Raw genomic sequence first — 23,338 nt, forward strand, 5'->3', positions numbered from 1 at the left:
TCTGTGACCAGTGTGGTGAGAGCTACAAGAGAAAGGCAAATCTAAAGAAAAAAATACCACATGGTACACATGGGAGAGAAACCTTACTACTGTGACCAGTCTGATATGAGCTTCAAGAGAGAGGCAGCACTAGATAAACACAACATGGTACACACAGGAGAGCAACCTTACAGCTGTGACCAGTGTGGGAAGAGCTTCAAAAGAAAGGATGAACTTAAACTACACCACATGGTGCACACAGGAGAGAGACCTTACTGCTGTGACCAGTGTGGGAAGAGCTTCAAGACAAAGGCAGCACTAAATAAACACAACATGGTACACACAGGAGAGAAACCTTACTGCTGTGGCCAGTGTGGGGAGAGCTTCAAGAGAAAGGCACATCTTAAAAGACACCACGTGGTGGTACACACAGGAGAGAAACCTGAGAAACCTTACTGCTGTGACCAGTGTGGGAAGAGCTTCAAAAGAAAGGATGAACTTAAACAACACGTGGTTGTACACACAGGAGAGAAACCTTACTGCTGTGACCAGTGTGGGAAGAGCTTCAAAAGAAAGGATGAACTTAAACAACACGTGGTGGTACACACAGGAGAGAAACCTTACTGCTGTGGCCAGTGTGGGGAGAGCTTCAAGAGAAAGGCACATCTTAAAGTACACCACGTGGTACACACAGAAGGAAAACCTTACTGCTGTGACCAGTGTGGGAAGAGCTTCAAGACAAAGGTAGCACTTAAAAGTCACCACATGGTACACACAGGAGAGAAACCTTACTGCTGTGACCAGTGTGGGAAGAGCTTCAAGACAAAGGTAGCACTTAAAAGTCACCACATGGTACACACAGGAGAGAAACCTTACTGCTGTGACCAGTGTGGGGAGAGCTACAAGAGAAAGGCAGAACTTAAACAACACCACAGATGGCGGAGGTGCAAGGGGCCAACCTGCTTATCGGGAGCAGTTAGGGGTTATGTGTCTTGCTCAAGGACACTTCAACACACTGCCTGGGAGGAGCTGGAATCGAACCGGGAACCTTCTGATTACCAGACGACCGCTCTACCTCCTGAGCCACTGTTTATGCAGGTGATTATATCACTGTAATGATGTGTTTTGATTTAAATCAAGATCCGTGGTCCGAGGTATTAAGAATTGAAATCTGAGTGGGCGGCTACGTGGCGTAGTGGGCAATGCGCTCGCCACGAATGCGGAGACGCTGGGCTCGCCTGTTCGAACCCAGCGCTCCACATTGCTTTCAGTTTAGCTGGCCGTCCATACTAATACACATTGGCCGTATTAGGGGGTGGGAAACTGATGGGTGGGGATCGGGCGTTGTGGACAGCGACTCCTACAGGTCGGTTGGTGCGCCTGCGCAGTAGAATCAGGAAGCGTCGGGGGCAGCGTGAGCCTCCCACGCGTTACTCCTCGCCACTGAGAGATCGAGCTGCGCAGGTGAAAAGATGCGACTGCTGTTACCTCAAGTACCGGAGGGGACTTGTGCTATGTATGACTTAGTCCACATTGCAGCCGGCTTGTGGGAGGCAAGAAACAGCGTTCGTGACAGGGGAGGGTTGAATTGGATGATACAAAATTGGGATGGGAGAAAATATAGAAAATGGGAGAAAAAGTGGATAAAAAAAATGAAATCTGAATACTAATATTGAAATGAATATCCGAATGATTAGGAAACGATTCCTAAAGTTTAATAAGATTGTTTATTATAATATGGATCCATTCGGTTTGATCCACTCTATTAGTAATGGAGTGGGGAAGAATGGAGGTGAAGAAGAGAGGATAGAAGTAAGAGACAGTAACACAGTGTACATGGACATTTTTATATCTCTCACAGACAAGAGTCATATTACTTGATACATATTTATGGGGCTGTCTTAAATACTTCGAAGCTTCGTTCGATGGGCATGGGATTCGAATATGAAAATAAAATTTGAATAGTAAATATTTTTTTTCTTTTTTTTGCAAAATCAACTCTGCCTCTCTTACACCCGAGGTATAAAGAATTGAAATCTGAATACTAATATTGAAATGAATATCCGAATGATTAGGAAACTATTCCTAAAGTTTAATAAGATTGTTTACTATAATATGGATCCATATGGTTTGATCCACTATTAGTAATGGAGTGGGGAAGAATGGAGGCGAAGAAAAGAGGATAGAAGTAAGAGACAGTAACACAGTGTACATGGAAATTGTTATATCTCTCACAGACAAAGAGTCATATTACTTGATACATATTTATGGGGCTGTCTTAAATACTTCAAAGCTTCATTCGATGGGCATGGGATTGGAATATGAAAATAAAATGTTATTATATTTATAAGATTATTTAATTTTTTTTTGTTGTAAAATCAACTCTGCCTCTCTTTGTTAACTACACCAAGCAATGCTGTTTGTTATTTAAGATGGGGTTGGACTCGGCACTGACAGATTTGTGTTCATTGTGCTGCTTTTATAAAGCCTCAAATGACGGCTTACAATATTTCATGAAATCAAAGTGTTTCGTTTGTCTAAGATTTAAAAACGTTTAAACTGTACAGCACTGACAAAGTTGAACAAAGTGCTGTACAAGTCCCACAACATACATTATTATTTTCGAATTAAAATCGAATCTCGGCCCCGAAGCCGCGATTTCCAAAAGAAAATTCGAAGGTCAGCCCTACATATTTAACATGTAAATTCTGACATGTAAGTTCTCACTGTGTCTCGACTACCATGTTCATATTAGTCTATAAGGTACATCTCCCTTCGCTGATTATATATCATAGGCCGTTTACATTATAGTGTCAGAAGCAGATACTGTGCAGAGACGGGAGTCCATTTATGGCTATAGAGCAGGGGTCTCAAACTCAATTTACCTGGGGGCCGCTGGAGGTAGAGTCTGGGTGAGGCTGGGCCGCATCAAATATTCCACAAAAAAGGGTTTCAAGTATTCCAAAAAAAAAGTACAATTGATCCAATCTTCTCACAAACTCACTAAAACCTCACAAACGCCAGCAACTGAGCATTTTCTCAGTGGTGTCAGTGGACTCATCCACAGCTATGGAAATGCACTGTGCATTTTTTTTATTCTATCACAAAGCTGTTTAATCAAATCATCAGCCAGTATTTCAGTTATTCTGGTTGCTGTGCTATCTTGAGGAGGATTTGCTTTTGTTTGCCTTCAAACATGGTCTCCATCACTTCAGTCATAAATTATTTTATTATGTATGCATCAGAGAATGGCTTCTTGTGTTTAGCCAACACCCATGCCACTGAGTGAGGACTTGGTTGCTTTTTCTCGTTGTGACATAGCTTTAACAATAATTCTGCTTGCAGCTTGATATGATGATTTCATTTCATTTATTTTTGTGGTTCTTAGCATTGAATTTTTTAGGAAAGGATGCATCAAAATAACTTTTGTTTCGCAGTGGCGTTTCAAATTGCCACTCTTCACAAGTGCTACCGTTTCTTGGCATATTAGGCACATTGGTTTGGTGCTGGGAGGATGCACGCTATTTTTCAGTCCATTCAGCATGAGCATGCCATATTTTTCTACTAACTGCCTGCTGGCGAAACTAGGCTACTAGCTACATTTATCTCACGGAGATACTGTAAAACTGGGAACGAGGTTACTAGCTACAGTACCTGCAGATTAGACTACCAGTAGATGCGCTGTCAACTCTCGCTCTGACTCGGACCCGCTGAAAGAGACAACACTCATTCCGTGAAAACCCGCCCTACTCTGCTCTGATTCGCAGACTGTGGGTGGGGGGGGGGGGGACGCTGTCAGTACGCTGAATGTGATTGGACCAGAGTAGACAGACACAGACAGGCAGAGCACTGCTTGCAGAGGAGACAGCGGAGAATTTCGAGAATGCCTGCCATACGCACTGGATATATTTTCCTTCTGCTTGGTATCACTCCGAAATCACGCTTCAACCAAGTCACTAACGTAACGTTGCTGTCATGAACCTGCGCTATGGTAGCCTACAAGTGATCAAATAAATAAAACATCCAACTCGCACAACGACTCGGCAACAAGTTGCGTGCGGGCCGCACTAAGTATCAGTATTTCTATATATTAACAAAATTAAGTTAAATTTGACTTCTCTATATTTACTAACTGAAGTTAAATATGGCTATTCTCTATTTACTAACTGAAGTTAAATCTGACTATTCTTTATATTTGCTAACTGAACTATTCTCTAGTGTGTATATATATAGAGAGAGAGTTTGAGTCCAAGTGAGGTTAGATTAACTTCATAACTGTAAATATACAAATCACACCCAGTACCTGCAGTATTGTAGCCTGGTATCACCTTCAGTACCTGCAGTATTTTAGCCTGGTATCACCTTCAGTACCTGCAGTATTTTAGCCTGGTATCACCTTCAATACCGGCATCAGTATCTGTGTATCCACATCAGTATGCATGGGACGTATGAATCGGAGATATGAGCCTATAACATACTAAACTTGCAATCTTTAACTCTTCACAGTGTGAAAGTGCGGTCAAGACTGAAGCTTCACTTAAAGATCAAGGGTTGAAACATGAAGATTTGCAACGTGAACAATCCATAGATCTAGACCAGAGGGAACTGACGGTGGAGGAATCTCCACAAAGTGAGGAGACATCTGTGACGGGAGACAAAGACTTCCAATATAGAGCTGAGACGGAGGAGAAGGATGACGACTGGATGGTTATGTGTGTGGTCGTGTCAGACCTTACATTTGAAGCCACAGATGGAGACCCTGTTCTGCCACAGGATGTTGGAAATAGAGAAAACCAAGAAGACGATGTAGTCATTCTTCCTCTTTGTGAGGCGCAAGACTCCACCTCAAAACTAGCAGCTCCCTGCTCTGACATAGAGGTATTCGACTCTTTAGAAGGATTCCTAAAGGCGAAGAACATCAATTATGCGCACTGTCCCATTTTTTCTGCCCCAGAGGAGGACAAAGAGATTCAGAGCGGGGATCAGAACCCGAGGCCACAGATGACACCTTCATGTGAATCTGAGCCTGAATGTGATGGGGAGCTAAGTACCTCTGAAACTGAACACAGTTCTGATTACTCAACATCTTCACCAAAATATAACTATTTAACGGTGTCCAAAAGATTTTCCAAAAAGCTTCCAAAAAGCTTCCGAAGACCTCCCTCCAAGTCCGATTGTAAGGATGAAGAAGGCGAGGACACGTCGGACGCATCACAGAATCATCCGTTACCCGAGTCTGACTCGGAGAGTGACGATGGCGATTTTGCTAAGAATGTACGCAAGTGGCAAGAGGGGAGACTTCAGACCACAACCAAAAGCGAGGACACCTCTGATGAGTCCGATTGTATGATAACAAAAACTGCCATTCAGCGCAGGTCACCAACAACTTCAAGGGGCAAACACATGGCGACTGCTGAATCTGACTCAGAACCTGAGCAGTACAGTGAGAACACACGTAAGAGGAAACTGACCTACACTGCACCAGAGGGAGACTCTGTTACTTCCCATAAGAGGCATGCAACTGAGCGGTCTCCTCAACAAGCCAGCCTCTCGTCTGAAATGCAAACTGAGGACAGCTCTGATGACAACACAGTGTCTAGCAAAGACTTGTCCTCTTCTAGAAAACGTTTGTCAGAGTTCAGAAAAGGCCCATCAACCTCCAGAGAAGACTTGGCCTCTTCAAGAGAAGACTTGGCCTCTTCAAGAGAAGGATTGGCCTCTTCAAGAGAAGACTTGGCCTCTTCAAGAGAAGGCTTGTCTAAGCCCTCCAGAAAAGGTCCCTCCACGTCCAGACTTGCTCCATTCACCTCAAGGTTGAAAGAAAGTATTCTGTTAATTACATCAATATTGGGCTGTCAGAACAGTATTATCTGTGTAGGTGGAGTATTTACCTTGTTTAAAGGTGCTATAGGTAAAATGTTATGTAGAGTACCGTAGTCGTTTAAAAATATATACATCCACAGAGCTTTTAGAAAGGTGCGGAATAAGTCTATTGCTTTCCCCCCCAAAAAGTATTGATTAATGGATTTATCATAAAAAAAATTTGTTTATGTTGCAGCAGGCATGTATAGACCACCGCAACACTTCCGGTAATCTGAAATCATGGGGGAGAGATCGGGGGGAGAAAATGAACGAATGTGGATAAGTTCGATCGGAACTTTTCTCGGCCAAGCTATAGTCACTTTTTCGTGCCGTGAGCTTTGAGATTGGCTAAGCATAAAAATATTTTAATACACCTAATTACACATTGTACCAAGCACAAATGTTATGGGTGAGTTAAATGCCATTCACGTAAATGTATGCCCTAGAACCCGCTAATAAACGGTAAGCGAAACCGTATGCGGGCCGTCAAACGCTAAGAGGTTAATTAAAGTAAAACCAGTGCAGCACAGCAGTCAACTCGGATCGCAACTTCATAGTACAAGGCATACCTTCAAAAGTAAATTAGACATGGCGGTCTTAATTAAATGAATAGATTATAACCAGTGCAGCACAGCAGTTAACTCGGATCGCCATCACCACCGTATCAACCAGCAGCCATAACCTGTTATAGAAATATGTTATCTTACCTTTACTTGAACACGGAATCCATGCGTCTCTACTTGCAAATGAACACCTCTGTGACTTTACTGTAAAAGTCGCCCGCTTGTTGAAGTTTCGAAAGCATTAACGTGTACGTGATGACGTTGATTAAAAAATACATCCTAATTTACCTAGTAACAGATGACGTACCGGAACGAAAGAGCTACTGATTGGTTTGTAAGCATGCTTACCCTGGGCATATTAGTAGCGGGCTGAGGGAACAAATGCAATGCCCATGGTGGAAAGGAAATTCATTCTTGCATTCGAATCGACGCTAGAGAAAGCAGAGACAGTGCTTACACCTGCGGGTGGAGCCAAAAAGCTAAAACTAAATGAATGACTGAATGAACAGTTTATATTAGTTTACTATATAATACTTTTATTTCAATATTTCAGTGTTTTTATTATAATTTTTTCTTGGGTAAGCACTGCTTACCTTGCTTATATGGACGTCACGTCCCTGCGGCCGAGCTACATTTTCAGCACCTACTCCCCATGCGCATGAGCAGATTGCCAAAGGAGTCTGAAGGCTGGGGAGCCACGTTGGAATGTTCCATCAAATCAAATTTATTTGTAAATCCCACAATCACAAGTTAATCTCCCCATGGGCTGGACGAGTCTTCTCAGAAGAAACATCACAATAAATCAAGAACAAAAAACCCACCATGAAATCCAAAATAAATAAATGCAACACCCCCAGACATACCCCAGTGAAGGTAAGGAAAAACTCACTAAAAACCTAGCAATAGGAAAAAAGCACCACAGGCAATGTGGAGGAGAGAATGGCCGTTCAAGGGGGGATCCCCCTTCTTGAATGTCTGTGATGGTAGTGTTGCTATGGATGATCGATGGGTGGAGAATAAAACAGGCGAAATAGTTGGTATGTATATATACGTGTAATAAAACACAATATATACATGCAATAGCAACTGGGGTACATAGGATTTTTTTTTTACGATTTAAATAGAATAGAGCTACTGTAAGAACAACAAAAGAGAAAGCATAGGGAAACGAGCGCTTGTATGAAAATAGGATAAAGGCTCAGCTCAAAATATCAGTCATATTCCATTTGCACATGAGTATGTATTCCGTTTAGATCCATTTGAAGTATGGGGCCGACGTAGAGAGGATCGCATCATCTTGGCCATCACCACAAGACATCCACTCACAGAGAGACGGGACAGGCATTACAGTTTGCGTGTTTGTGGTGGGCCGACATAGCAACAGATGCATGTAGTAAGCATATATGTGAATAGAATAGATACATGTAGTAAGCATATATGTGAATAGAATAGAAGTACTTAACCCAGCAAATGAACTAGAACAGGCATGGTTTAGATGTTGTAGGTCGGACAGAAGACGGTATGAAGCTGATCCATGACCTCAATGGTGCTCATAACCAATGTGGGGGTAGAACAGTCACTGCAACCTGTCTCTCTCTCCCATGAGCTCAATGTAACGCGGAAGTGCAGTGGTCTATCCCCTCCCTACTTCCCATTTCTCCATGTGTAATGCATCTGATTAGATCAATTACATGCTGGTGCTCTAGTGCGACACCTTGTGGCTGAATGTTATTTATTGCACCTTAACAACCAGGAAATGCCCAAGAGAAAGTTGTATGAAAGTGTTGTATGTTATAATCCATGCACAGAATTCCTTTTTTCCAGTTAATCTCTGTTACAACAAGATTGTAATAGTAATGCATTTTTATAGTTTATACGCGACAGGTTTCATTTTGGGTAAATGGAGTTTGTTTATCATGGCGACTTGCTGCCCTGTAGTGGTCCAAAAATAGTTACTGCATCTTAAAGGTTTACAAAATAATTAAAAAAAATATATATACAAAATGAACGTTAAAATTTGGACAGCCCTAGGAAATATCAGTGACTATTAAAATGTAAATAATTCATCATATTTGATAGATCTAATTTAAATTCTTGTTCCGGACCTTTGTTTCTTTTCATAGGACACTCTGTGAGTGAAGGTTACAAGTGGAAAGATAGGAGACAGTCATGTGAAACAAAAGGTAAGATCTGCCATTTTGCTTGATAGGGTTCCTTCCATGCTCTAATCATACACATTACTTCACCGCTATTCAAACCACAATGGAACAAATTTGCACGTAGTCGCAACAATAACAAGCACACTTTCAGGTAGATAACTCCAACAGATTTTCTGTGGCTTTAAATTATATGAAATATATAGCCCTATTAAATATACATAACACTACAGATATTACCTGAAAAATACAATCAAGCTCACAATAAACTGGGTGGCGCAGCTTACATTGCGCTCGTCACCAACGCAAGAGACACCGGGTTCGAATCCGGCTGTCGGCGTTGCCTCCGGCTTGGGCCGGCCGTCATACTAACTCAATTGGCAGAGTTAGCGGGTGGAAGTCGATGGGTGGTAATCTGGACGTTGTAAACAGCGACTCCTACAGGTTGGTTGGGGCGCCTGCACAGCAGAGACAGGAAAATGGCGGCGGTAGTGTGAGCCTCCCACACATTACACCTCGCCAAATGAGAGTCCGCGCTGTCGGGCGAAAAGATGTGACAGGCTGCCTCCACATGTATCGGAGGGGACATGTGATGCAAGGCTTCTATCCTCCCTACAACCGGCCAGTGGGTGGCACATGCGAGCAACGTTCAAGACAGGGGAGGGGAGAATTGGCACGGCTAAATTGGGATGGGGGAAAAATTTAAAAAAAGGTGAAAAAGTGGATAAAAAAAAAAAGCTCACAATAAACTCCATTTGTATTTATTGGTTTAAAATACAGAGACGGTGCATATTAAGGAACATTTGACTGTAAATATGCCAGTTTAGCCAAGTTGGCAAATTTAGAGACAAGTTGGGGCAGGTGACATGAGCACAACAATAATTAAAACATAGTACAATAATTAAAACACAGTAGGAATCAGTTTAGGTTACAATACACTAAAATACATACAAATAAATACATTAAAATACATTACAATACAACCCCTCAGTTAAAATGGTCGCACACTTGACCATCTCTCAACCATGATTTTAAGTTAGTTTTAAATGAAATGTAACTTTGATACTCCCTGAGCCGTGTTGGCAGACTGTTCCAGGTGTGGGCTGCTCTCACGGAAAAGGCTGTCTGTCCATAAGTCATCATATTCACCATGACTGAGAGAGAGAGAGAGAGAGAGAGAGAGAAAACCGTTGTGTTTGCAGGTTAAGTATTTAAAGATCACTATTACCTATTAGGCCAGGGCCACATAAACAAGGGGGGAACATGCAAACTACACACAGAAAGCCCCCCTGCCTGGGTTTGAACCCAGGGCATTTTTTTAAAATTTATTAAAAAAAAAAAAATCATCATTTTTTTTATTGCTTTATTGGACAGTTTCAGAGAGGAAGTATGGGAGGAGAGATGGGGTAGACATTCGGCAAAGGTCGCCGGGTGCGTTACGTGGTGCGCCACTCGGGACCCAGGACCTTCTTGCTGTGGGTCAACACTGTTAACCACTGCTGGGGTTTGAATAAAGAACCTTCTTGCTGTGGGTCAACACTGTTAACCACTGCTGGGGTTTGAATCAAGAACCTTCTTGCTGTGAGACAACAGTGTTAACCACTGCTGGGGTTTGAACCCAGAACCCTCTTGCTGTGAGGCAACAGTGCTGACTACTGCTGGGGTTGTTTTTGTTTTTCATTTTAATTATATTTAAAGTTCAAGAAAATCCACTGTAAAATAAAAGAGAAAGTATTTTCTTTAAGTACATGATGTTTCCAAAGTCGATGAGTAATTGTGTTAAATAATCACGATCTCAATATTGACCAAATTAATAGTGATTATGTTTTTTTCCACAATCAAGCAGCCCTACAAAATACAATGTGCTTTACGTGTTTACCTTCATATAAAAAGCTGATGTTCACAGGTGTGTTTGGTATAATGTGCTCAGGAAAGTGTCAAGGAAGGCTTGTTTACTGGCTGCTCACCCTGTTTGAAACGGTTAAAGTTCTATTTACTTTTGTCATGTTTGGAAACTTACAAAATAATTGTATTTTGAGTCACAATGACCTCACAAAGTTCCACAAAGCTTTTTTTCAATCTAAAAGCAAAGGTATTCAATTTTGTGGATTCAACAAAACATGTGATTGTTGAATGGTTTCCAGATTGTAACTTTGAACCTTTTTAATCCTCCCTGTTTATGCTTCACCCTCTATGTTCTTTCCTCCCTCTCATCTCCAACTCGGATATGGTTCCTGGACTTCTCTCCACCAACAAACGGAAGAACATGGACAAACCAACGGCAATGAAGAGACCATCACATGCACACAGGAGAGAGGCCGTATCATTGTGACCAGTGTGGGAAGACCTTAACTGCAAAGCAAGACCTGTGAAACCTTAATGTACACCTGAGGTGGCATACCGGGGAGAAGAGGTGCACGTACTGTGGGAAAGGCTCTCTAGACTAGAATCATTTGAAAAGACACATGTACACCCACTCCTGCCCGCAATGCTCCAATAAATGTCCAGTCAGCTCACCTGAAGAAGCATTATATGAGAGGCAGATGCTGTATCACATACAATGACACCCTGCTCAGTAGGTTTTACATAATTTATATATTTTCTGCTTTTATTGTACAAATTATCATACATCTAGCAGTGGTGCATGACCCTGTATCGCCAAAATGGAATTCGGATCCAACTTTCAGACTAGACTCCAGATCCAGAAATACCATAGCAATCCTGTTGTTACAAATGTTGTCAGAAACATCATTTAGGTTAAATGAAAATGAGGTTCCATGAAAATAGAAGATTTATTTATCTTGTACATAAGCGTTTTATACAAATATCTTCACATGCACATTATTAACCACATCGATCGTGACTGGAATTCTAAATGGCTGGTTTCAAGAGGGAGGGTTCTTGTCACAGCTGAAGTGCAGAAAAGCCACAATGCACAAAATTAAAGCTGCTGTAAGTGGTATTTTATTTGTTAAAATAAGTGGTCTACATCACTGCTTTGGTCAGTAACATGGATTAGATTAGATTTTATTCAAATGTATTGTCATTATCCTGCACAAGTACAATAGAACAAAAAAGTTTGACATCCAACCAGAGTGCAAATTTAGCAGTAAATTGCAACAGCAATATGAATGAATGAATGATTTTATTTCGGTCTTTTACAAAGCATAGTAGTAGAACATTTAAAAAAAAAAAAAATTACCGAAAAGGTGTAGGCTGAAGCCGACCCTTTTTACATTACATTTTTTACACACAAAAAATACAAAAAAGAAACATAATTCAGTACATAATTTAGCAAAGGTTACAAAAGTTTCATATTTTTATGTACAAAACATATACACATTTATTTATGTATTTCCTTTAGTTTTTCATCCGTTTTTCTTTTTCTTTTTTTTCCCCTTCTATTTGAATACAGTTATGTTATAGATAAAATATGATTAGGATAATAATAAGGTTTTATATTCATGTCACCTTATATTTGAGTAATTTCTTAAATGTATGTAGCGAACTACACATTTTTACTTCTTTGTCAAAGTTATTCCATAGTTTTGCCCCTTTAACAGATATACATCGACTTTTTATATTTGTCCTTGCCTTTGCGATATTGAATACACAAGTTTCCCTAAGTCTATACCGGCTCTCTATTGGAACAACTCCTGGATGCAACTAGGAAGTGAGTGCTTATGTGCTTTGTACATTATTATTGCAGTGCTAAGATCGACAAGTTCTTCCAATTTTAAGGTATTTGATTTAATTTAATTTAAAAGTGTGTTTGTCGGTTCATAGTAATCTGCTTGTTTCACAGTTCTTATGGCTTTCTTCTGCATTATGAAAATTTGGTTAGTGTTTGTTTTATGTGTTTCCCCATACCTCCACACAGTACGTTATGTATGGAACTATGAGCGAACAGTACAACAAATAGAGTGAGTTCTTAATTTTATATAATATTGCAATGGTTTTGGATATTTTACTTTTTATGTGATTTCCAGTTTAGTTTCTCGTCAATTGTCACTCCCAAAAATGTATTTCATACACACGTTCAATTTCAACATCAATCATTAATTTAACCTGATTATTAGTTTTTCGATTGCCAAAAATTATAGTTTAATAATAATAATTAATTTAATTTATATAGCGCTTCTCAATGACCCGAAGTCGCTGACAGTAGTCGGGAGCAAAATAAAAACAAAGAAACAAAAATAAAAGGAACATGAGACCATGGGGGGAACAGGGAAGACAGCATGATAGCACAAAAAGACAGGAGACAGACATCAATCAGGTTGGGGGGGGTTGAAGGCAAGGGAGAACAGGTGGGTTTTGAGGCGAGCTTTGAAGGTGGAGAGTGTAGGGTAGTCTCTGATGGACTGAGGGAGGGAGTTCCAGAGTCGGGGTGCAGTGCGAGAGAAGGCCCGATCACCAAAGTTTTTTAGTTTGTTTTTCTTAGATTCAGTGACAACTTATTTATGTCAAACCACTTTTTTAGTGATCTCACTACATTCAGGAGCTGTTCCAAATTGTTTCCAGAGCAATACAAACTTGTGTCGTCGGCAAACGAGACGTATTTTAATAATTTAGACACATCACAGACATCATTTATATAATAATAAATAGTATTGGACCCAGCACAGAGCCCTGTGGAACTCTACGCGTAACCTTTAACGAGTCTGAATCGAATATACAATGTACAGGTGGTTAACTGGGTACAAATATACAAATTATTACTACTGAGTGTAGTTTTAATCAAATGTATGTACAGAGTTGTATTATATAAATAGAGACAGTATGACTACTACTGGCCAGCAGCGTAACTAGTAGGAGCAGGATATGTATAGATATAGTAAGGGACTATGTGCAGGTAGGTAAGTATATACAGTATGCGGTGAGCATGTTTGGTCTGGAACCACTTTAATGACCAATTCTCTCAGAACAGACTATTAGGGTCTCAGGTCCTGCTAGGCCCAGGTGCAGCTTATCATCCCACTGCATTTCCATGAGAACTACCTAACCTAGACTGTGTTTTACAGTTTTTTTCTGCAAACCTTGTGTTCATCTAATTGTATAAAAGCGGTTGTGACCCACAATTCTGTCTCATTTCTGTTCAGACTGGTCACATGCTCCTCTGATTTTTGAACTGAGGAACTTCTGTGATCACAGAAATAAACTACTTTCTTTGGAATAGCTTGACTCAATTTCTTTAAGCTCACTGGACTTGATAATAGAGTTTTCCACAACGATGACAAACTCAAAAACATGTAACATATTTCAGATGGGTGTCGCAAGTCTGGTGCTGGAGGAGGAGTTTGATGCTCCTGATGGTCGAGGAATACAGGAGGCTGCAGACACTAAGATACAGGAGGCTGCAGACACACTAAGATACAGGAGGCTGCAGACACTAAGATACAGGAGGCTGCAGACACTAAGATACAGGAGGCTGCAGACACTAAGATACAGGAGGCTGCAGACACTAAGATACAGGAGGCTGCAGACACTAAGATACAGGAGGCTGCAGACACACTAAGATACAGGCTAGCTTTCATAAGCTCCAGGTTGCTTATAATGATTGCCTGAGGATTCTGCTGAGGAAGCCTAGGTGCTGCAGCGCCAGTGAATGAATGAAAACTTTATTTAACAGATTGCAGAATGGGTACAATACAGTACGGCTCAATACATACAATTGTTAAGGAGATGCAGACCTGAGAAAGACGTTTGTCTTGTTTCCATCAGGGTCCCCCATTTTCAATTCATATAGACATTTATGACATACACAACATACATGACATTTATGGCATAGGGACATATAGGTATTTAGTACTGATACATTTGTGAAATTGTGACATAAGCGGTATTCAAATATACAGTACTGTTACCCCTATATCCTGACAGAGTATATACATATGATGGGGAGGGGACTGTACATTAGGAGGCGGTGGGTGGGTGGGAGGGAAATATACATACGGTGGGGAGGGAATATATACATGCGGTGGGGAGGAGACTGTCTATTAGGAGGTGGTGGGGGTTTTGGGCATTTACGGTGGCCAGTTTCGAATTGCAGCCTCCCGTAGGTGCTCTTTAAGAGCGGTTTTGAATGTGGGCAGGGATTCACATTCCTTTACAGCTTTGGGTAGGGCGTTCCACATTGTTGTGGCATAATTGCGAAACGTGTTTAGTGTCCCTTGTTTGAGCCGAATCTGGGTTTAACATGATTTGTGGAGCTCCTTCTGGTGTTGTGATCGTGGTATTCACTGACCTTTGGGAAGTATTTTGACATGTACATGGGTACCTTGGTCGTGTAGTGTATCTTGTAGACCAGGCCCATTGCAAGTTGCTGTACTCTGTCGTCTACTCTAAGCCATCCTAAGTTGTCAAAGTGGGCAGGGGTGAGGTGGGTTCTAGGAGTAAGGTCAAGCAGTAGTCTGACCAGTTTGTTTTGAGATGTTTGTAATTTTGTTTTTAGCGCCTTTGAGGTGCTTTGAGGGCCTGATACTAACTGCCAGAAGTTCGACATCCTGGCATCATATCTTTTCCTTAACTGTTATGTGACCCGGGTTGCACCATCGATTATTTACATAGAGGATTAGACCCCCTCCTTTGCTTTTACCACTCGTTCTGGCATCTCTGTCTGCACGGACTGCAGTGAAGCCTGGTATGTCAACACAGGAGTCAGCGATGTTATCGTTCAGCCAGCTCTCAGAGAAACACATCAAACTACATTCCCGGTAAGTTCTTTGGTGTTTCACCAGTGCCTCCAGCTAGTCACACTTATTAGATAGGGAGTTGACGTTGGCCATCACGATTGACGGTATAGACGGCTTATATTGCATCTTCTTAGCTGATAGCTTAGCCCCAGCCCTACATCCACGGTACATTACCCTGTTAGTATAAAACTAACTGAGTTCTTTGATTGATATGATGAGCCAGGAGACGAAGGTGAAGTCAATCGATGGTATGTATTGACACAGGATCACACAGAGGAACAGTCCTGGAGACCACAGCCCTCCATGGGGGCTGTGTGGCTTTGAGGCTCCAGAATGATGACACAATCATGGCTTAAATACTATGTGGGTTCCAAATTTAGCGAGCCACTGGTTAAAAATGATGATCAGACAGGCTTGGTCGTATATGGTAGTAGTCTAAAGATGAATCTGGTTTTCTCCTCATAGTATAAACCTGGCTTGTGCCTGGATACAGAGGTCACACAGGTCAATGTATTTCTATTCCTGGCTGGCGTCGTCACTCGACCCACTGGCCACATGCAGCGTGAGGGAGACGACCAGAGGAGCTTAGATAGAAGAGTTTAGAAGATATTAGATATTAATCTATCAATTCCCTCTCTTGACATTACTTTAATTTATGTCAACACAACAGTTCATTAATGGACCATACCTGCCTATTATCAACCATTAAACACATCATAAGAAAACTAAACAACAGTTAGAGAGGTGAGAGAGAGAGAGAAAAGGGGGGGGAGCGAGAGAGGGAGAGAGAAAAGAGAGAAAGAGACACAGATTTGCAACCTCCAAAATAATTACATCTAACCCTGAACCCCTCTTACTCAGATGCACCCCTTCCGTTCGGATGCATACCTTCCCTTACTTAGGATACACCTACCCCCAAAAGGTTGAGGTAGATCATACGTCGAACCAACCAGCCTTGGCTGCGTTGCATCCATCCGCAGACCCCCTACCCCCAATAGAGGTGCATGCAGGTCTCCCTTCCCAGGGCAAAGTTCTCCTTTTTGAACGAGAAGTCCCCGTTCCAGAGTGCGGTTCTAAGGCAAGATGTCTCTTCTGGTGGTCTGCGTCAGTGTCTTTTTGAGCTGTCTTCTCCGTCTCTCCCCAGCTGATACCCTTTCTCTTCAGCTCTGCCGCAGTGTCTCTCCTACTGCCGTTCTCCTTCTCGTTGTAGATTATCTGTACCAGGTTGCTGTGTTTGGCCTCGCTGGGTGGAGGAGATATGGGGCTTTAGCTGCCTCCTCCTCCAGCTTGTAGGTTGGTCTCCACGGAGGACGGCGAGGGCCGTCTGGTGGTGGTCTGGGTCTCAGGGGCTACTGCTGCTGGCATCTCTCCCCTGAGAGAGCTCTTTCTGACCAGCACAAACTGCCTGTCGACCTCCTTCTTTGCCACAGCTGATTCTGAAGACGCGCCACGGACAGCTGTTAGTGAATGTCTGGATCTTCTTGCAACGTCTTCTTTGCCATTCTCCATGTTCCCTTCTTTCTGATGTCAGGAGTTCTCATTCTGTCACTGAGACAAGAGCACCAGCGGTCCTTCTTCGGTGTACTTCGTCTGTCATCTGGCCCAAACCAATCTCAGCAGCGCCTCCATTTGCTAGTATAAAACTGAGTTCTTTGATTGATATGATGAGCCAGGAGACGAAGGTGAAGTCAATCGATGGTATTTATTGACACAGGATCACACAGAGCAGGGATCGGCAATAGGCGGCCCGCGGGCCGACATTGGCCCGCCAGCAATAATTTCTGGCCCGTCAGATTATTTTGAGAATATGATATTTATTTGACACGCGGGAAATATTCACTCGGGACGCCAGGGTGTCTTTTATTGTGAAGCTGTATCTATCTACCGGTAGTGATCAAAAGCATGTCTGTCACTATAGCCAATTGAAATGCTAGAAATGGTCACGTGGACTGGGAGAACCAATGGAATAGTCCCACCGGGCCGTGTGTATATTTCCCTAACGCACTTTCACTTCCGCGTTCGAGATGCGAGCGAGTTAAAAAAAACAAAACAAACATCTTTGGATAGCTAACGGGGAAATATAACGCTTCTTTTAATAAACAGGAGCCATACTTAAAATACGGGTTTATCGCAACAGGTCGGTGATTCTTGCGTGCCGAGCCGACGTCCTCTCTGCATACTATGTGGCGACAACAACAACAACAACAACAACAACGAGGCAATGATGACAACTGTGTTCAAGTTGGCAGATAAAGGAGCTGCATTCAACGCCAATCTGGAATTGGAGGGCGGCGAGTGGATATTTAACGTGTTTCAAACATTAGCAGGGATTTTGGAGGACTTAACAACAAACAAGGTATGGTGAGTCGTGTTTTCATGCTGATCTGCTGTTCATCACTTGCCGCGGTGATCTGCAACAGCTGATCTGCTGTTCATGAATGAATGAAAACTTTATTTAACAGATTGCAGAATGGGTACAATACAGTACGGCGCAATACACACAATTGTTAAGGGGATGCAGACCAGAGAAAAACGTTTGTCTTTTTTCAATATCAGTGTTGTGAAGGGCCAGATTAAACCGAATATATATATTTATTTATATATATATATTTAATTGTATTTGTATATTCTCTAATATTCCCTGATATCCCTTGTATATTCCTTGTACAATATGCATTGAATATCCATTCTAGCCTACTGAACATCCCATAATAGTCTCCATTCTACTATTGGTCGAGACCTTGGTGCCAGGCTGCCATACCCCCCAGACCCAGTTCAAACGTACCGCTCAACATGTACGAACAAGTCCTAGTTCCGCGTAGGAATCTGGCTACCGCACCACTAATGGTACTATTTGTTCATAGTGCGTATATATACTGCGCTACTAAAGTAGGACTTTCTTTTTAGTCCAGTTTCTTACCCTCCAATAGAGCGACAGACGTAAAGCCTCCCCGCGACGCCACGTGTGGGAGTAAGGCCAAGTTCGGCCTACCATCGGTATTGAGACATCGTGTATATTAATATTTGAATAGTCATATTTGGCACTATATCGTCGAGTTGGACGTAGTCTATTAAGCTAATAATAGTCTATTCATATGTAGTGCTTCGTGCGGTGAGAATACTATCGTAGTCAGCACCCCCATCGTTTCGGGTAGAACTGGCTGCTTATCCAGGGTGGCCGACCCCATGTGAGGCTGCACCCGAGGAGCCCCAGAGCCGACGAGTGAGTGGACTTGCATACCGGATTATTCTACCGACGACAGCCCGCCTTCCCAGGCACGGATTATGCTTTGTATACAGTGATTATTCTATGGATAAAGACCAACACTGCCGTGTGTTGGAAACCCCCCCCCCGGAGAGGACGACAGGTGAGGAGACGCTCTACACGACGAGGTCGCTTCACGTCTCTCCATCGTGGACCGGAGGAAGCCGGCCCACAGAGAGTCCAACTGCTTTCATCTGTGGATCGAGGATCGCTGAGGCACCGAGCCGCACAACCGTGGGTTCTCCCAGGATACCCTCGGCCAGACGGATACAGCCAGACTCTACCCCCCCCCCCCTTCTCCAGTTGTCTTACAAGCGACCGGAATTCCCCCCTAGTGTATCCAGTTCTATAATCATTAAAGTATCATTGCTATTATTCCTTAAATATTCCAGGTTGTATATTTACCGCCTGCGCCACCAGAGATTGGACGTTCTCTATTGATATACCAACGAATACTCATTTGCCATAAAAGTGCATCCTATTTCAAATCATAAATGTAATTAAGTGATTGCTCTACATACCCTTTGCTATGTATTAATTATTATTAAACGCAGACTTTCGACTTGGTACATTTGTGTTGGATCGTTTCATCTACGTGGGAGTGTTTACCATAATTATTTATGCCTAGTACTGGGTGGCCAGAGTCTAAAGTACAAGAGGTAGTGGTAGTAAGTATCATATCTAACAATACAGTCAGGGAATTGTACCCCTCAGTTACAATTGGTCCTTCGAGCCGGATGGTAATTAGTGTAATATTAATATAGTGTTATTAATATTGAAATGGCCTATGATGAACACTCCACGAAACGATCCTCCTAACCAACGCCCGCAGCGCGAACGACGGCTCCCTCAGTACTTAGAGGCTTACGCTGTCAGTCAACAACCTAGTCTTCTACTAACAGTAAACGCGGTAAAACTAGAAAGTAAAAGTATGTCTAACCCCAACGCCCAGACTACCCCGACCATAGAGGCCCCTACGGGTTCTAATGTAACTGACCAAGCTCACGGTGGGGACCAGTGGGAACCAGACATGACTTCACACCCCGCCAGTACTGAAGAAGTAGTCCCCGATGAGTCCCGGGAGGAATACAACGCTACCGAGAGAGAACTCGGCACGGAAGAAGACGGGGAGAGCACCGTGGAGATAGAGCTCCAAGGCTCCGCAAGGAGTACCCCGAGGGAAGGCTCCCCTATACAACCGCCTTCTCCCAGCGAGGCAGAGAGGACCCTACAGCAGGCCTTCCTCATCAGCCTGAACGCCGCTGCTGAACGCGACCGACTGCAGATCCAGCAGCGGAGCGAAGAAGAGCATATACGTCTAGAAATAAGACGCATTCAGATGGAAGAGAATGTGGCCCGAGACCGAGCAGACAGCCAGCGAGCAGCTGCTGGTGCTCTACGGGACGCAGAGCGCGACAGACAGCAAGCGCAACTAATAGAACAGCTGATCAGACGGACAACACCCTCTCCCTCCGCCAGAGGCTCCAGGAACTCGTCTAGACACACCTCCAGGGCGGCATCCCCTAGCCGAGTAAACAACCCTGAACTTGACCAACAGACGAGGTCTATACCCCCCACAGACCACCTCCCCCCACCGGTCCAAGCGAGACCTAGCAACCGGGAAGGAGCAGCATATCCTGTGGAGAGGCTAAACCAGAGACTACAAGCACTGGATGACCTAACTGAAGACGAAGAGGAAGAGGAGGAGAACCGCGCCCGACGACAGCACAGTACTCTACCGGACCAGGAGGTCCGGTACAGCCCAGGCTATACTCCCGCGGAGCTGCGCTACAGACCCCCGACTCTATACACGGGTGAGCACGACGCACGACCCGCACCGAGGAACAGCACCTGGACAAGCGGGCCATGGTACACTGCCGGTACCAGCCCATACCAAGGAGCGGGAGGAGACTCGCCTAGGAGGCCTCTCCCCCAACGCTCGCCGATGTATCCACAGTCAGCGTCATACATTGGCACGCCTATGGTACCCGACTTCACCCAAGAGAACCGGGCCCAGTATACAGAACTCTGCATGTGTCTGGAGACCATGTTGGTGGATGTATTGGAAGAACGCCATAAATACGCCATCCTACTGAAGCACTTAAAGGTACCCCGCGCACATAATATAGCGCTCGCCTACGCGACTTCCACCACCCCATACACAGCAGCGCTGGTAGCATTGGACCAGAGGTATGGGCGCATATGGGATTACGTGATCCAGGAGATCCGACACATCGACCGCTTACCCCCAGCAATAGACAATCGAGCACTGGACGACCTGTCCATCAGAGTGCAGTCCCTGGTAGGGATGTTGGGAGCGCAGAGAGAGAAGGGGAGGCATGAACTTTACGCCAACTCAAATGTGGAAAGGATCTTGGAGAAGCTGCCGCCCGCTCGACAGGAGCGTTTTAGGCGGCAGAGAGACCACCGAGACCCGAATGGCCCCGAACCGAACCTCCTCGATCTAGCAGACTTCCTGGCGAGAGAAGTCAGCAGCCTACGGCTAGATACATTCGGACGGAGCACCCCTGGCTCCAGAGAAGGAACCAGACGACTAAATGATGGAAGAAGATCGGTGACTGTGATGCACCAATCGGAGTCAGTACCGAGCAGCAGGAGCCACAGTACCCCCTCCAGAACGGAGAAGTGGAAGATAGTGTGCCCCTACTGTGAGAAAGAACACTGGCTAGCGCAATGTGACTCCTTCCCCAAGCTGAACGCGGAGGAAGCAAGTCAATGGATAAAGTCCAACAAGCGCTGTTTTCGCTGTGCGCGCTCACACATGGCAGCCGAATGCCGCTTAAAGAAAAGGTGCACCAAGTGCGATGGAGCCCATCTGGACATACTTCACGACAGTAACAGACGGCGCCCTACACCCGCACCATCCAGCAGCAAAGCGAGCGTCATGTACATCGATCCCGCCAGCAGCAGTGGAGCCCGAGTACTCCTAAAAGTAGTGCGTGTGACACTAAGCTACCAGAATAAAGTCCTGGACACTTACGCCGTCCTCGATGACGGGTCAGAGAAGACCCTTCTGCTCGCCTCCGCTGCGGCCCAGCTAGGGCTGCGGGGAAGCGAAACCCAAATGACAATTCGGACAATAAGACGAGATTTGAAGACGATAAAGGGCGAGAATGTCTCATTCTCTATCGCAGCAAGCGGCCAGCCTGAGCGACGGTACCAGATTACAGACGCTTTCACCAGCCAAGAAATAGGACTGTCGCGGTACACATACCCCGTTGCCAAGCTGATGGAGAAATATGCACATCTGCGCAAGTTACCGATCCCGCTCATAGACAATGCTATGCCGACCCTGTTGATAGGCTCCGACCATGCAGACCTCATTGTCCCGATAGACCGGGTTCATACCGGACCCCGAGGCTGTCCTGCAGCAGTCGAGACCCGTTTGGGATGGACTCTCCAAGGCCCGCTCGCCAAATCTCTCAACCGAAGTACAGCCACTAGATGTCTCCACTCCCGAGTCACAGAGGGAGAAACCGCACTCCTGCAACACGTAGAGCGGCTATGGACCTTGGAACAAATGCCCTTTAAGAACGGAAAGAAAGACATTCGCTCTAAAGATGACATTTACGCCATTCACCTCCTCGAGACAGGGACCAAGAGAGTCCCGGTCAACGGCGTGTTGAGATACGCCACGCCACTCCTAATAATAATAATAATAATAATGGATTGGATTTATATAGCGCTCTTCTCTGACTCAGAGCGCTTCACAGAGTCCATTATTCGTTCATACACAGTCATACCGGTGGTGGTAAGCTACAATTGCAGCCAGAGCTGCCCTGAGGCAGACTCACGGAAGCGTGGCGAATAATCAACGCCTACGGCCCCTCCGACCACCACCAACATTCATTCACATGCATACACATTCATACGAGGCAAGTAGGTTAAGTGTCTTGCCCAAGGACACAACGGCAGTGGGATGGACATGGGCTTGAGCGGGATTCGAACCACCAATCCTTCGATCATTGGACGACCCGCTCTACCCCTGAGCCACGCCGCCCCCTGCGGCGAGAAGGAATGCCTACTTTCCACGCCAAGACAGACGCCACCGAACGGTACCTGCTGAACACGGAGCGGCGCTTAGCCAAGAACCCCGCCCAAGAGAGTGTATACCGCGCCGAGATTGAGAAGCTCATCACAGCGGGACACGTCACAAAGATGGACATTAAAGAGGCTGACCAGACCACTGAATCGTGGTACGTGCCTCACCACAAGGTCCATCACAACGGTAAAGACCGCATAGTATTTAACTGCAGCTACCAGATCGGATCCCAAAATCTGAATAAAGAGTTACTGCCCGGTCCCACACTCGGCCCCTCCCTACTCGGCGTTCTACTCCGCTTCCGCCAGGAAAAGGTGGCCATCAGCGGGGACATTAAAGGAATGTTCCTGCAGGTGAGATTAGTAGAGGAGGACAAGCCCCTGTTACGGTTCCTATGGAGAGAGAAGCCAGGAGATGAGCACCCAGCCATCTACCAATGGGAAGTCCTCCCCTTCGGAACGACGTGCAGCCCCTGCTGTGCTACATTTGCACTACAGAAACATGTAGCAGAGGACCCAGCAGCGGACGAAGAGGTCCGACACAGCGTAAAGAACAGCTTCTACGTAGACAACTGTCTACAAAGCCTTTCAACCCAGGAAGAAGCCGAGGCTCTCCTGATTAAACTCCGCGCCTCATTGATCAAAGGCGGCTTTGATCTCAGGCAGTGGGCCAGCAGCGATCCGCAAGTACTGCGCAGCCTCTCCTCCGAGGACAAGGCAGCCAGCAGCGAGACCTGGATGGCTACAATCCCGGGA

At 44.5% G+C, this 23,338-nt stretch overlaps 1 protein-coding gene across 1 annotated transcript; it reads left to right on the top strand.

The window, feature by feature from the left end:
• Positions 1 to 976: 976 nt before the first annotated feature.
• Positions 977 to 16,403, top strand: LOC311240450 (uncharacterized protein; the record flags this gene model as incomplete). The annotated part of the gene is made up of 3 exons (XM_084329032.1): positions 977 to 1,077; positions 4,486 to 5,792; positions 16,400 to 16,403. Exons 1-3 carry the CDS (start codon positions 1,072 to 1,074, stop codon positions 16,401 to 16,403), a joined length of 1,317 nt encoding a protein of 438 aa, XP_084185158.1. The 5' UTR covers positions 977 to 1,071.
• Between the last annotated feature and the right edge of the window lie 6,935 nt (positions 16,404 to 23,338).

This window comes from Notolepis coatsorum (genome assembly GCF_963971535.1).
Source record: "Notolepis coatsorum genome assembly, chromosome: 14".
NCBI lineage: Eukaryota > Metazoa > Chordata > Actinopteri > Aulopiformes > Paralepididae > Notolepis > Notolepis coatsorum.